The following is a 15,338-nucleotide window of genomic DNA, read 5'->3' on the forward strand; positions in this document are numbered from 1 at the left end:
CCATATACAAAATGCATTGCAAGCACCTGGGATAACTTGGTGCCCTGCTCTCTCTTCTACGTAGTGGGGAATAAATAGGCAGAGTCTGCACATATTGGTTTGCTGGGCACGGAATCTTCTTCTCTGAGGTACACATATGCCAACTTCATCCAAAGTCGTTCTTCCTCTGCCAGATCAGAGCATCCTGTGCCGAGCACTCTCTTACAGTTACAGAAATAATTATAGACCAATGCACAATCTGCATCCACTGTCTATCAGGCGCAGTCCTATATATGCTGAGTGCTCCAACCTCCAGTGGATATTTCTTCTAACCTCTGAACGTACCAGATCTATATAGGAAATTCAGTCTACTGAGGTGGAAGGACTTCAGACTCCAGTTTTCTCAACTAAAGACCTCTTACGACCACCAGGTTCACACCCTCATTTCTGCTCCGTGCCTGAATACATACACTCTACAAGTTACTCTATTCAAGAAATGACAAATAGGAAGTGTACTTGCTAGGTTTTGAGGATCTCCATATGAGATAAAGTTACATTCTTTAAACCTAAATGTAACTCGTTTACAAAATCAGCAGTTATTCTGAAAATCGTCTCTGGGCCCATTCCTCTTCCACCTGGGTTAGACACCCCTAAAGACAAAAAAATCAACAACAAAAATCTTGACACTGCCAACTCAAAAGCTAAGTGTGAAGGTACCAAATGGCGTTTTCGAGATATATGAGTGGCAGAATGTGCACCAAATGAACTTGTGCAATATAATATATGATAAAACAGACCTTTCTGTAAGAAAGATGGCAAAATAGACCTACACTAGTTTCAGGCACAAGAGCACAAAAGGAGATTGTCTTGTTTATATTCTCCATAAATTACCTCTTTTGCTGGCATTTCTTGTGGTTGGTCATTTATTCTTCAAAAGACAATAATGCATTAGTATTCAATAATGCCTAAATGTGGAAAATTACTGCTTCAAAGAACAGCTTGTCTTGTAATGTATTGTCCTGTCGTCGTAACTTGCCTGTTTAGGAAATCTTACTCTCTGTATTCTTTAAAGGTTTGTGGATGCCAGGACCAGACTGTAAAGCAAAATTCCCCCTGGCAAAAATGTTCAACCCAACCCCATAATTATATTGCAGCATGGTTGAGGTATGGCAGCCCTTCCTGCTCCGAAAGTAGCTCCCTCACCCGCAGCCAACTGGGGTAATGCCAGAGTGGCAGAATGACCATGATTGAGTCCATTGTGTATTGGTTGATCCTAGGATTTGAGCACAGTGTTATCCTGTTTACTTGACTCTAGTGTTGTACAGACTCTTTGATGTTCAGGAAGCAGCAGAAGTTTGCTAGTGTTTGGATGAACTCAGTTTGATGTCTTGTTGAACCCATAGGCTCGAGTGGGTGGAATGGAGTACTCCCCTGGCATCGTCTCCATCTCACCCGACAGTCCACTCAGCTTGCCAGCCATCGTCAGCATTGCTGCAGCTGGAGGGCTGCTTATCATCTTCATTGTGGCCGTTCTGATCGCCTACAAACGGAAATCCCGGGAGAGTGACCTGACGCTGAAACGACTGCAGATGCAGATGGACAACCTGGAGTCACGCGTAGCACTCGAGTGCAAGGAAGGTAAGCATGGGCTCCGCATTTATATGTGTTTTCTGACAAACTTCATACGTGGATCCAAAATATGACACATGCCTGAGTTTGGAAATAAAAGTCAGAGGCGTGTGGCTCTCTCTAGCCATCCTAGGTTATCCTGGTTTAATAGACGGGAGTATGAGTCCCACAGGAGAGATGGCTTTGATGCTCATATTGTTCAAAATGGCAGCCGCTGGAGTCCTATTAGTTTTCTCAATTGCCAGCTATGCCTGCAAAATGGTATACTCAAAATGTCAAGGAGAAATGGACAGAGGGTTAAATATCCACTTCACGGAGATGCATTTATATTTAACATTAGTCATTGATTGGACTCAAGTAAGAAGCCAAGATGAACTCCTGGGAGAAGCTTTGGCTGCTAAACTGCAATTTGTTCTCTTTTCAGTCGAGATGAGCAAATACTCTAAGACATGAATGGTTTATAGTTATTTTGAGTGGACTATAGGCAACTGACAGAAAAAGGCGGGGATAAGAGAATGAAAGAGGAGAAAATGAAAGAGGGTGAGGTAGATGTAGAGGAGGCAGGGCAGAGAGGTAGAGAGAGGAGCTGAAAAACGAAGAGTCTCCGAGACAAACAGAGGCAGAAAGAAATACTTGAAGAGGGATAGAGAGAAGGATTGATGCGCAAGAGAGAATGTCAAATAAAAGAGAAAGCAAAATGTGTGAGAAGACCTAATCTCAGAGAGAAACAGAGTGAAACGAGCAAGAGTGAGAAATAGAGGTTTACAATGAATGTTTATAAATGTGACTGAGAAAAGAGAGAGTATGTCAGATAAGAGGACAGAGCTAGAGATATATATTAAAAGAGTTGCCTACAGCGAAGTCAAAACATGAAAGAGTAGATTCTACTGTTGAAAAGCGTTGTCGTGGACAACTGTGTTCGCTGCTTGTGTCTCGGCACATTTTTAGGTAATTTCTAGTTGGCAGAAGGTAAAGTCAACTGCGCTTAGAGAAGACACTGAGCATTAGGTCCTCATACTCTCTTATGTGTTTCTGAGCTTTTCTGAAAATCTTCTTTTCTAAAGTGGCAGTCCCGCTAGGGTGCACATTGTGATGGATATACTTGTCATGTAATGTGAGGCAAGGAGACAATTTTAATTGTAGTGCATGTTATACCAGTGTGTGTGTAACTGAAATACATACTTGGGGTGCTGGAAAGAGGCGCTTGAGCTACACAATAAAATTTGTAGTATGTTTATCTTTTAGTGGAGAACAATATTTCTGAAACGACAGCAAGCTAGGAGACCGAAATATCAAAAGCCATGGTAGCCATTGTTTGGGTGGTATAACACAATTTCAAGATTTAGTAGAGTGGTCCATGCCTGGACTTCTCCCACGAGAAGCTCTACAAGTCTTTTGATCGCACCAACATAGAACTTTTCTCTTTAAGATTGTCAATTGTAACAAATGTTGAGATGCTTGCATGGCTTTATTAAGTCCAGATTTACTTGAGAAACTCATCAATGCTCAAAGCACCTTAAGACTTGTGCTAGTGTACATTTTATTGAATAATGCCAATACTCGATGTTAGCTATTTTAACAGGGGGCTAGTGGCTCATTGCGGCATATGTGTGGGAATTTATGGTGCAATATCACGGTAGGAACTTTAGGAAGGTATTTAGGGGCATTCGTGACTCACAAGCATTTTGCTCACCATGCCTTACTTCCCAGCGCTGTGACAGTGTGCCAGCAGTGTGGCTGCCTAGTGTGGTGGTGCAATACTCTTGGCCAGCACTGAGGATGAGTTCGTACTCGAACGCCGTTGGGGAATGTCACACTAAAGATTCTCTAACAAAGGCTCTTCGTATAAGTTTTCCCTCTCCAAGCAGCGGATTTGTATTCATGTTCACAATGTGGTTATAACTATGCAAGATGTTAGATCTCTGTAATTGATGACCAAACAAGACTCTATTTTTTAAAATTGCTTATTTTGTTTATTTTTTGTTTCCTTTCAGCATTTGCCGAGCTTCAAACAGACATCCACGAACTAACCAGTGATTTGGATGGCGCTGGTATCCCCTTCCTGGATTACCGAACCTACACTATGCGCGTCCTGTTTCCTGGCATTGAAGACCACCCTGTGCTGAGGGACCTGGAGGTAAGAGAGGAAGGACATTTCTCCTAGACTGTTCATTGGTTGGGATGAGGGGAGACTCTGGAAGGACAATGCTGGTCTGGTAAGGAAGTAAAAGGAATCTGCATTTCAGTATTGGATTTAGGAGGTGGAGCAGAGCAAATAACAATCTCCTTTTAAAATACCATTCAAGATTGTATGCGTTCATCTCCTTACTGAGATGTAATACATGCTTTTCCTTGTGTAAATATCCCTAAACCAAATTGTGGACAGAACACATACTGGTTTGTTACTCAGTTGCATAGTCAAGATTTTTTTGCGGTTCTTTTTATATATGTGTTTTTTTATTTATTTTGTTGTCTTTTGCAACATGTGGTGTCCCACCTAGGTAGTCTCAGAACGCCCACAGAGGGGGATACAAAGAAGGGAGCAGTGATAATAGCATTGCAATAGTTTGGCAGGGACTCAAAACAAACGTTCTCCCCGCTGAAAGCAAATGAACAATATCAAAGTCTTAGGATGTGCAGACCTTTGGAGGTTGAGACACTGACCATTATTTGACAAGCAGTTGACCAACTAATAATAATCTTTGATAGCACATGCTCTTTTCAAACGTAAAGAATGGAGGATAACCTCCAACTCTAAAAGAGTGACCAAAAATGTGAACTTCTTACATCTAAGACTGTGCCCATTGTGTTCATTAAACCAGCAAGATCACTCCAGGTAAGTGTGCGGTGTCTAAAACTTAATTTCAGGATAGTGTTGCCTTTTTGTTTCCTTTCAACAGGTTCCTGGGTACAGACAGGAACGGGTGGAGAAGGGCCTGAAGCTCTTCGCTCAGATGATCAACAACAAGATCTTCCTGCTTTCCTTTATCAGGACGCTAGAGTCCCAGCGTAGCTTCTCTATGCGCGACCGGGGCAATGTGGCCTCCCTCATCATGACAGTTCTACAGAGCAAGCTGGAATATGCGACTGATGTACTGAAACAGCTGCTGTCTGACCTCATTGACAAGAACCTGGAGAGCAAGAACCACCCCAAGTTGCTTCTGAGAAGGTGAGACAAACACATAGTGCCTTTGACTTGCACAAGGTCCTTTATACTCAATTACTTCGCTCTTCAGTGAAACTGTACACCCCCTCTTCCTTTTTCCTGAATGCCCTTGCCTTCAATCTCATTTCTTTTTCTGTTTGTCTATTCTTTATTGGTTATAGAATGAACATCAGATGTGCAAGAGATACAGCAACAGTATATTGATATATATATTGGTATAGTGAGCAAGTAAATAGTAAGCATGATAATTGTAAAAGTGTGCATGCATAAGTTCAGAAAATTGAATTGCATCTGTATTACATATCTTGTTGTGTTTCATGTGGGAGTGAGTGGATACAGTAGTATGAAGTACATAATATAGAGAGAGGAAGATAACGTACGTGATGCTATGGCACATTACAGCATATGCGGTGCAGTTTAAGATGCAATTCATGATAGATACTTAAGGAAGGTGTTTAGAGGCGTCAGTGCCTCACAAGCTCCATGCTTACCATGCCTTGCCTCGCAACACTGTGGCAGTGTGCTAGTAATAACTCTGCCTACCGTGGTGGTGCCGTAGATCTCATTGTGAGGTTCTCTTGGCCAACACTTACCTGTGGTAGAGGAGGATGGGTTGAAATGGCAAGGGTACATTAGTATCCAGGGAGCCTAGGAGCCTGATAGAGACAGGCCGCGGTGGCCTGTCCTAAGGTTTTCCATGTTCAACGTAAATAAATGTTCCCTAATGTTGTCGAGTTTTTGTAATTGGTCATTTAGTTTCTAGATCACCCGTTGGTGGCTACATCCACCATAGTCAATGCCTATTCTGTCAATGCTGGTGGCTGTGGTTGTTTCCAGTGCCACAATATGCACATATTGCCAATGTGAACTATGAATTTACTCAGTGTTTTTTGTGGTTGGTGACACCGTCCATGTCTTGTGTATCAATCAGTAGCTCCAGTTCAACAGGTGGTTGAATTTGGAGAATTGTAGTATCTTGCAGTCCTTGTCATTATGACTCACAGTACAGTTGGATTACTTGGCATGACCAAAGCATATGTACTGTGTCTCCTCAGGTGTAGCCACTTCTGTAGCATTTTGCATTCAGGATTAATTTCACCCTGTGTAATTTGTACGGAGACCAGTTCCAGTTGAGTAAAATTTGGGAAAAAACTTGTTCTTGGAGGCTTCTATTGTATGCAGAAATGACCTCCTGCCCGTCTGCTTGTGTATTATCCAGATGGAATTCAGTCTGAAGGGTCTAAATGGATATAAAGTCTCCCTCATGTTTGACCGCGCCACAGTAAGCACATCTTTCAGAGGCCATTGAGTCCAGTTTATAGGCTCTCGGTTGACTCTAAATTCTGTGCTATTCCATCGGGGTGCTGTCTCAAGGAGGTAGCATTTCTGAAACTGTGACTTGTGGCTGGTTTCCTATGCTGTAGTTTTACTGACCAGATATGACTCACTTTGTCCCATGCAAATTCCCTGTAGAGGAGTGCCGAGCCTTAAGGCCTCCCTGTAGGTGGATTTCCAGGTCTACCCAGTCAGGGGCTTCCAGTGAGGCGTGGAAGTAATATGCTACTTGCCTTCAATCTCTTTTCATCCCATGATAGTCTCCTGTAATCCTGGCATGCATCTCATACTTACCCTCACAGCCTATAAAGATATTGGTTTCAACTTTCCCTCACGCTCCTTCCATACCAGTAGTTATGATTTGATTTAACGTTTAGAATCAAGTTTCTCACTCTTTCTAAAACATGATGGCCTCTAGTTGGAACTTATGCTTCTCAAGGCAGCGATTCAAATAACAGCCTCCCTCTTATCCTCAATTAAATTAATTCATTCACTGATTCATATTTTGGAAGTGTCTTGAAAGTATTTATATGTTCTGCTTGGAATCATGACACCATATCAGCCTCACAGCACCCAGAGGCAGCAGTCAAGTAGAAAATGCAAAGTAAACTCTGAAGATTTTCGGTCTTGTTGACTAGGGCTTTACTGCTGCTCAGCGCCCACTCACATGTTTTGTCTGTAACAGAGGTGTTAGTCTAGCCTTCAAAACAAGAAAGCAGTGCTTAATTTGACCCGGTGATTGCCGGTGGAGGCCACCAGCACATCTTTTTAGGGACCGGTGCTTATTTATCCACATCAGATATCTACTGAGAGCAAGTAATGGAAACATTTATTAATCCAAAAGATGGAAGAACAGAAAGACAGAAACAGTCACAAAGGGAGAAAGCAGAAACCTGCAAGAGTGCGATAAAGGGGCATCTGGTAGTTGAATAAAGAGTCATAAGGTGAATTTAAGACTACAGCCTTGGTGTTCAGTGGCCAGCATTTAATTGCACCAACTTGTGACATCTTCTGAGCAGAGCTTCCGGCACCGGCTTTCATTATTTCACAAATTAAGTACTGCTGGAAAGACCAGCCCACTAGATGCTACTCTGACAGCCCCCAACCTACTGCTCCCTAAAAACTGGATTCCCTTACTGCTTTGCTCATCCTGCCAAATGGCCTACTCTGAACGGAGGTGTACTCTAAAAGGTTTGTGAAAAAGACATTTGTGTTCTTATACTGATATGAATACAAGAAATTGGTTCCTCCTCTGCCTCACTTTCACTTTTCAAAAGAAAGCTGGAGTACTCAAACATGCAAGTTCTGTATATTCACTGGACATTTAAAAGTATGCATATTACTCCCCACCCTCCTTATAATAATGTAGGGGTTGGTAGAAACAGTATCAAGCGTTACATTTGTTAGGAGTATGCTGCACCACCATATAGGTTGATGTAAAATCCTTAAAGCTACTTTTTTTCCCTTTACGAGTCACTTATCTTGGTGGGAAGGAAAAAGTTATACAAATATTGATTGGGAAAATATTGCATGGCACGTGACATAATCATGATACTATGGGTGACAAATGCTTACACTCTGTTTACAATCTACGCCACGTGTGCACGGGTACCTACTTATATTCTGGTTTTCCACCAACCTTACCTTTTACGGATTCTTTTATGCGGATTCAACTATGATAAAAGGTTTGTGAGGTTTGCCTTGCGTACTCTAGCTGGGCCCACTTTGTCTCTGCAGATGGGATGTGGCTCGTCAATGAAGATGTCTTCACTCCTCTTCATTTTCATCTCAAGCAGGGTTCACACTCCCCTGGGGACCCCAGTGTGCAGTCACTGCACTCCCGTCCGCCGTACGCCTTCAGAGCGTACTCCAGTGCATTAAGAAAAAATTGGCAGGCCTGCTTCTAAATTTACTTGTGTCTGTCAGGTGTCGGAGCACTGCTTTCCTGCGAATAGCTGTGGTCAGTGGAGAGGACGTCTGCTAAGCAATGCCAGATGTTCCAAATCATTTCACACGGCAGCACAGTGGAGTGCCAATAAGACTGTAATTGGAGCCATCTTACAAACATTTGAGTTAGCACGCAGAGACTCTATCTAGTATCAGATATAATTTTTATTTGGCTTTACTTTTGTGAGTGCCTGTTGTGATAATTCAAGGTATGTTTTGGCAAAAGTCCCTCTACCAATTTTCCCCAGACGCCTTCTCCTGAGCATGAATTTTTAGACTGATATTTCTCTTACGTTTTCATTCTCCCCTTTAAGGTTTGATGTGTTTGGAACTTCCAACATTCAAAAAAATATATATACAACGCTCTATACATAAATGATTGTATTGTATTCTTCCTTCTTCAGCCACTAGCTTCTTATGCTTAGAAACATTTTGCTAGTGGCTTGAGCCATTGTCAATTACTTCTTGCCTGAGAACAGAACTATTTCAGTTTCACTATGTTTCTGACTGTTAGTGCGTGTTTCCACCTTCATCATAATGCACGAGGGACTATTTTGCAGTAATTGAACATCATGGTAGAAGTGAGTGAGGGCAAACAAAGCTTCAAAAAAATGTTTTTATGTTTACTGCACCTTTTTTTAGATTTTTTTTTTATCAGTGCTCATGCACATAACCAAACCTTGGCAAAGACACACCCTTCTATTAATGTGCCATCGATTGGCTTTGTCAATGCTTGTTTTTTGCCTTTAGTTCTTTCTTCTACAGTTTTTCCTTCTCCCCTTAGAGTTTTGCAGTCTCTCTTCTCTTTGCTTCCTTTCGAAGACTCTTCAACTTGCTCATTGCTAATTTCTACGTTTTTTCTCATGGAGTTTATCTTCCTTGGTTTCTGGTGTTTGTTTTCATTGCCGTCCTGTATCCCTCTCCTCTTCATTACCCCATTTGTTATCATTTCCCCATGCCTCCAGGCACTTTCATGCCAGGTTGCTGTTAGGTTCTCTCTCCATTGTGGCAGTCACACTTTTCACCCTTTTTATGGCAGGCAATGTTTCATAACCTAGTCATCATGCCCATCATTTCCAGAATTCCTCCTTTGTTCCTTCATATAATACTTTCTTCCTTCCTAGATGTATCATCTGCCTTTCACCCTTTCTTCCTTCAAACCATTACTCTCATCTTTACTCTTTACCTCTTACCATTCTTTCTTTAATCTTCCATGACTTCCTTCCCTTTACTCATTTCCTACATTTTTCAACCAACGTTCCTTACTCTACCTATACCCTTCCTCCCACCCTTCTTTCCTCCTTGCCTCTATTGCAACCTCCCTCCTCTGCCCTTACCTCCTGCCTTCCTTTCCCCAATCTTGCCTACATGACTCCTTTCAACCCTCTCATGCTCCTTTCCTCTGCCTCATTTGCTTCCAGCCATTCGTTCTTCCCTTCCTTTCATTTTTTCCACCTATTAACCCTTATCCTCTCTTTGCCACCATAGTCCTGTATTTCCTGCAATTAAACCCTTTCACAATTTCACTTCACCCTTCAACCTCCTTCCCTCTATTCCCCTATCATCTCTCTTCTTACAGCCCGGCCTGGCTAGGGTCCAGGCAATGACCTGATGGGGGGCTTGGTCGACTGGTGCTCATCAGCCTTTGGGAGCCTTCAGGCGCATGAGAGAGGCTCAAAATTGTGGCCTCCTTTGAAAGATTGTGCAGTGCTTGCACTTCCACTTATTTTCTTGCTTATGCATCAGTAGATGGTATTTCTGCCTCAAAAATGGTGCATAGCGTCTGCTCATGTCACCAAATTCCCATTTTGCTATTTTGATATCATTTTACTCTTTTGACAGTATCTCTGCCTTGTGTATGTTGCCATGTGGATTACTGGCCCTTCTCTTATTATACTCCTGTCCCTCTGGCTGGGTTGGTGCTGTGTGGCTTCCTGTATGTTGTGGTCCGCCTGCATCCCAATTTGACTACTTATATCACTGACCCTCCAGGCAGATCCCTGCCCCTTGAATAATAGAAATCATGAAACATAACATGGAATCTACAGCATACATTTTAACTAGCAGCTAGTTACAATTGTGTTTTGCTTGCTTGTCTCCCATACTTCCTTCTCCTTCACACTGCGATGCACTGCTCCCCAAGACGAGATGAAAGCACTTTTCTGGTCACATACGCATGACTCCAGAATGATTCTCACATAAAATCACAACCAATGTAACACTCTGCAAACCACACACATCCTTACAGTGTAAAGGGCAACCTGTCAAAAATGTGCTTGGGCAGCCTACAACGGGGTATGGAACATTATATAAATTATACAATATAATGATGGATAACTGCACAGGAAGTCGTTAAGAAGAGTTTAATGATAAAACAGGAGAGAGCCAGGGAGCACAGCTTCAGTCCGCGGAGCAAGACAGCAACTGACTCCCAGCTGGAACGAGCACAGAGAATGCAACAAGCATTCCATGTCTCGCCCTTAGAATAATGACACATCACATAGCATTAAAGATACAAGGAAAAATATAAGAACAGAACACATCCCCCCTTTTTCTTAACAAGAAAGGAAAAAGAAATAACAATAAATAATACCCTCACAAATGATCAAATACTCTTTAACCAAATGACAAACTCTTTGAACCATCCAGGAAGCACTCTTCTTCTAGTACCACAAACAGATGAATCATCTGTAATCACAGCTGATTCAGTAGCATCTGTAGAGTCAAAAACAGTGTCACTAGTTCCAGATGTCACTCCTTCTACAGTAATGTCACTAGTACCAGATGTTATCTCATCTACAACATCCTTGGAACTAGGAAGTTCCTGAACAACAGAATCATTTTTCCACCAGGAATATTTTTTTAAGGCACTCGCCACCACCTCCCTTTCCAAATTGACAACAGGAAGATCCGTAGAGCGTATAATTCCTGGGTCAATAAAATCTTCCATCCATTAAGTGTCCTTAATGTCATCAGAACACTTCAAACCTTCAAGTAAAACATCAGAATTTTTCCTTGAACAAAAAGTGATGCTTTTTAAATTCCACACTTTTCCATCATCCAAACGTACAGCATTGCATAAAACCTCTACCACTTCTTGTGGTGGACCAAATTGATTCTCACCTTTAGCAACTTTACCAGTTTACACGAACACAATCACCAACATTGGTTCTAATTTCCTTCACATCATGGGTTTTATCATAATAAGATTTACTCTTATCATGAACTTGAATGAGTTTATCCCTAACTTTTGTAGCAGATCACTTTTGAATTGTGCCATCACAAAGCCAAGCAGGAGAACACTTACACCTTGGTCTCCTACCTCTCATGATAACAAAAGGGGAAAATCCAGTAGAATCATGTGTGGTGATCCTGTGAGCCCAAATAGCTTTCTGCACCTCAAGTTTCCAATCATGTCTTTTGTTCATAGCTGCTTGAATAACACCTTTAATTACACGATTAAAGCGCTCAACTGTGCCATTCCCACTGGGATTATACAAGGCAGTAGTCTTATGCTTAATTCTTACTCTGTCAAAATATTCTTTTGCTTTGTTGGATGTAAACTGCACTTCATTGTCACTTAAAATGCTTGCCGGCAATCCTTACAAAACAAACATTTTGTCCAGAAATGTTAAATAAAATATAAGAACATAACATACAATATACACAATACAGTACTCATGTTGTTTGTTGCCTGCCCTTCATCTCCGGTTTACTTTTTCGCTACATTGCCTTACATTTTTGCATTCTTTCTTCCACCTACTTTTTGTTCTTTATACCCTTTCCAGTCTTTCCTCTGCCTTTACTTGTACTCACATTTCCTTTTTTGCTTTTCTTACTTCCCCAAACTCATTGTCTTTTAGTTCATTCCATCCACATTTTCTTGTTAACTTATTTCTCTTTTTATACGAATTCACTTCACTTTATCCTCTAATTTTGTTTCTCTGTTTTCCAAATTTCTCTTCTTTTTGGTTCCGGTCTCTTCATCCCAGATCTCTTTCTTCCATTTCACCTACTTTTTCCCCCTTCCTTGTGCTTCCTCCTTCCCTCCTGAGACAAAGGCACTTCCTGGCCCAGATGCAGTGATCAGTGCTTCTTGGAGGAGAGCTTAGCAGAGGTCAGAGATCTGCCTGTTCTGAAATGGAGCTCTCCTGGTGGGTAGCAATGAGCAGACCCTTCTGATGTTGGGACTGAACATAAATTCCCAGATGTGGGTTTTGGCTTCAGAATTCCAATGAGCCTGCCACTGGGCCTGCTGCCCGTGACTGAACTAAAGGTTATCCCTGCCATATTTGAGAGCGCACTGGGCCCACATGACTTCTGTTGCCTTCTTGGAAGAGCTACTGCTGTGACAGCATTCTCATGTTACCAGTGAATTCCACACAACTAACCAATAGAAAACAATGACCCCTTCCTTGGATAGTTCTGTGGAAGCTTTCAGTGTTACATGCCACTCGGTTCTCTGAAGAGGACAGTGTGCAAGCAAGGAGTGAAGCAGGGCCGGGCTGGCCTTTTATACCATCGGCACTTCCCCAGCGTGCTGCAACCATTGGAGTTCAGTTTCAAACCTTAAGGCTGATGCTGGTGCCTCCGTCACTTTCCCCAGCTCCCCAAGCTAGATTGCTGCAGGGACAGGGGACTTCAAGAAAGAGAAAGTGAGAGAGGCAGGAAGGTGAAGACAAACAGATGAGAGAGAGAGAGGGAATTAATGGATCAGAATAGAAAGATAGAAGGAGGACAGGAAGGAAGTGGAGCTGACTTGAGCATTTTTGGCCAATCGGGCCCTAGCGTGGAGGGTAAATTGTGTGCACTGTCTTCACATCAAATACTAACTAAGTTCATGCAGGCAGGAAAACCCAATATCAATATGAACCTTGTCACATTGACTAATTTCTCTGCAGCCTGTTGCCTGAAATAGTCAGCCATTGCAAGGATGGGGTAGAGTCTATGGGATGGCAAACAAAACTGAGGGGACGAAATTTGTCCCTGTGTCATTCAGCCTTTGGGCACTCATTCCAGCTGAAAATGTCTCCATTTGTCATGTAATCACCTTTTCCGCGGTACAATTCTCCATGACTCCTACGACGGGAGGTGTGAAAGTTTCCTGCAATACCAGAGCAAGAACCCAAAAAATGGCCACTTGACGCTAGGTTGTGGTGAGAGAAAAACTATGTCAGGTTGGATTTATTGCTGCCACATAACATGCATGGAAAAAACACAATTCCAATAATAAAATGTTTTATAAGAAAATCACATGAGTGAAAGAACAGATGGGCCAAATATTATGTTTAGCCAATTATATGCGAAATCGCATAAACCACTTCAATTAATAGTCCTTTAAAATCTTGTATCATCATGATCTGCACCAGTCTCTCCCCACCACAGACATCACCATACTTAAGTAAAGCGAGGCCCATGCCAAATGTAACAAACCACTTCCCCAGTGGAGGAGCGAGGCCCATCTCTACAGTGACCCAAGATCATTTCAGATCTGACCTCGACTCAGGAGGCCCTCTAACACCTTTGGGAGATGACCCTGGGCAAACAGGCATAACTTGGTCCCTGGCATGGGCTCCATCTCTCCACACCTTGTGAGCCACCCGTTGAACACCTCCTGTAGCGCCACGAAAGTGCCTCCTGTCCCCTGGTACTGAGAGCCCTCTTAAGTCCACACCTGTGTTAAGAAAATCAACAAAGAAATATGGAATTTATCAGAGGTATGAAGATGCGTTCACCTGTATGTAGGTAATTAATGAGCCCATACTGCCAGCTTACTACTCAAACAAAGGGGGCCCCTGGCATAGGTTAAACATAGAGACGCAGGGGAAAGAGACAAATAAATACTACAAAGAGTCTCTACCTGTATGGATCAAACAGGCGCTAACAAGTCGCCAATAGATACACTCCAGGGAGATGGCCTATCCACAGAGACATGCAAAGGATCATAAGTTCAAACGAATATATCAAAATGTATTGATGATCAAATAATACATATATTTATGTATAAAGATGTATTATTTGATCGTCAATAAATTTGGATATGCGTTTGAACTTATGGTCCTTTGCATGGGTCTGTGGATAGGCCATCTCCCTGGGAGTGTATCTATTGGCGACTTGTTAGCGCCTGTTTGATCCATGCTGGTGGAGACTCTTTGTAGTATTTATTCGTCATACTGCCAGCTTAAACTAACGCAAAATATAAAATTGACCACTGAAGCCTCTGAAACTCAACAGGAACCCTTGTAAACAGGGATGGGAGGGCGTTCTCACAACCACAAGTAGGATGGTCTGGAGCCAAGGGGCAGCTGAGAAAGCAGGAACAAAAATGTCAAATGACCTGTTTCCACTTATATTGCAGCTGCCTCCACCCCCATTCCACGCCCCCAGCTCAATGCCCCTCAGCCCGTGCACCCAGTTTCCTGTTGCATTGGAGACATGTCTGCGCAGCTTTGACACCTGGGAACACATTTCCAAGAAGTGACTGCTCCTGTCAGGCTGCAGAGGGCAGCCTGCTCTCACAATGGAGGTCGTTTCTCACTATAGAAGGGGGGCAAGCAGCCTACCCTGGCGACAGAGCAAGAACCCAAAATCTGGACTGGAGAGATTGTGGTGAGAAAAAACGTGTGTCCTATTTAGAACTTCCAAACAACAAGGATAGACAATTGTACAATCCCCCCAAAAAACGCACACAATCCATTCACAAACCTATTCATAAATGAAAAGGGTGTGGAGAGCTTGGGGGATGCCCTGAGAAGGGCTTGAGCAGAGCTAAGAGCTCCTCAATACTGTCTGTTCTCACCATTACCTGAGCTATACCAAAATCATGCCCCCGTGCCCAGCTTTCCTCTCAACCTGCTCTGGGAGCATTACTGTGGGAGCATGCCACTCAAAATAGTATTGGTAGAGGGAGGGCAACCCACCCTCAGTCCCTGTTTAATCCGACACTTGCTAAAAGGAGTATTTACACAAAAATAGATGGACAACAGGCTGAACACGGTGCACAAACAATTTGAAGCTATACTCGAGATGCCTGAAAAGAAAAGTATTAGACTAATTGCTCTATCAGCATGAATAGATTAGTAGTGGTATGCTTTAGGTAGTTCAGGTGGCCTTCGAGTTCCTGAAAGAGAGACACCAAGCACTTTAAAAACCAAGCCCCACACTACAGGGACTTGAACCTCTAACTTTCACCCTGAGAATCAGGGACCTTAGCCCCTGTTCACAAGTGGTGGCCACAAAAACTCAAATGAGCTTTTTGCCCCTTCCTACCACTCAAGTTGGA

The 15,338-nt window shown here is 42.6% G+C and overlaps 1 protein-coding gene across 1 annotated transcript in view; it reads left to right on the top strand.

Annotated features, from left to right (window-relative positions):
- Window positions 1-15,338, top strand: part of PLXNA4 (plexin A4) — a 1,023,024-nt gene that overhangs the window by 802,788 nt on the left and 204,898 nt on the right. Inside the window, exons 20-22 of the mRNA XM_086918924.1 lie at window positions 1,383-1,617; window positions 3,603-3,745; window positions 4,509-4,777. Coding sequence (XP_086775050.1) covers window positions 1,383-1,617; window positions 3,603-3,745; window positions 4,509-4,777 — 647 coding nt within the window. The remainder of the gene's footprint in view (window positions 1-1,382; window positions 1,618-3,602; window positions 3,746-4,508; window positions 4,778-15,338) is intronic.

Source organism: Lissotriton vulgaris, chromosome 1_1, assembly GCF_964263255.1.
Source record: "Lissotriton vulgaris chromosome 1_1, aLisVul1.2, whole genome shotgun sequence".
Taxonomy (NCBI): domain Eukaryota; kingdom Metazoa; phylum Chordata; class Amphibia; order Caudata; family Salamandridae; genus Lissotriton; species Lissotriton vulgaris.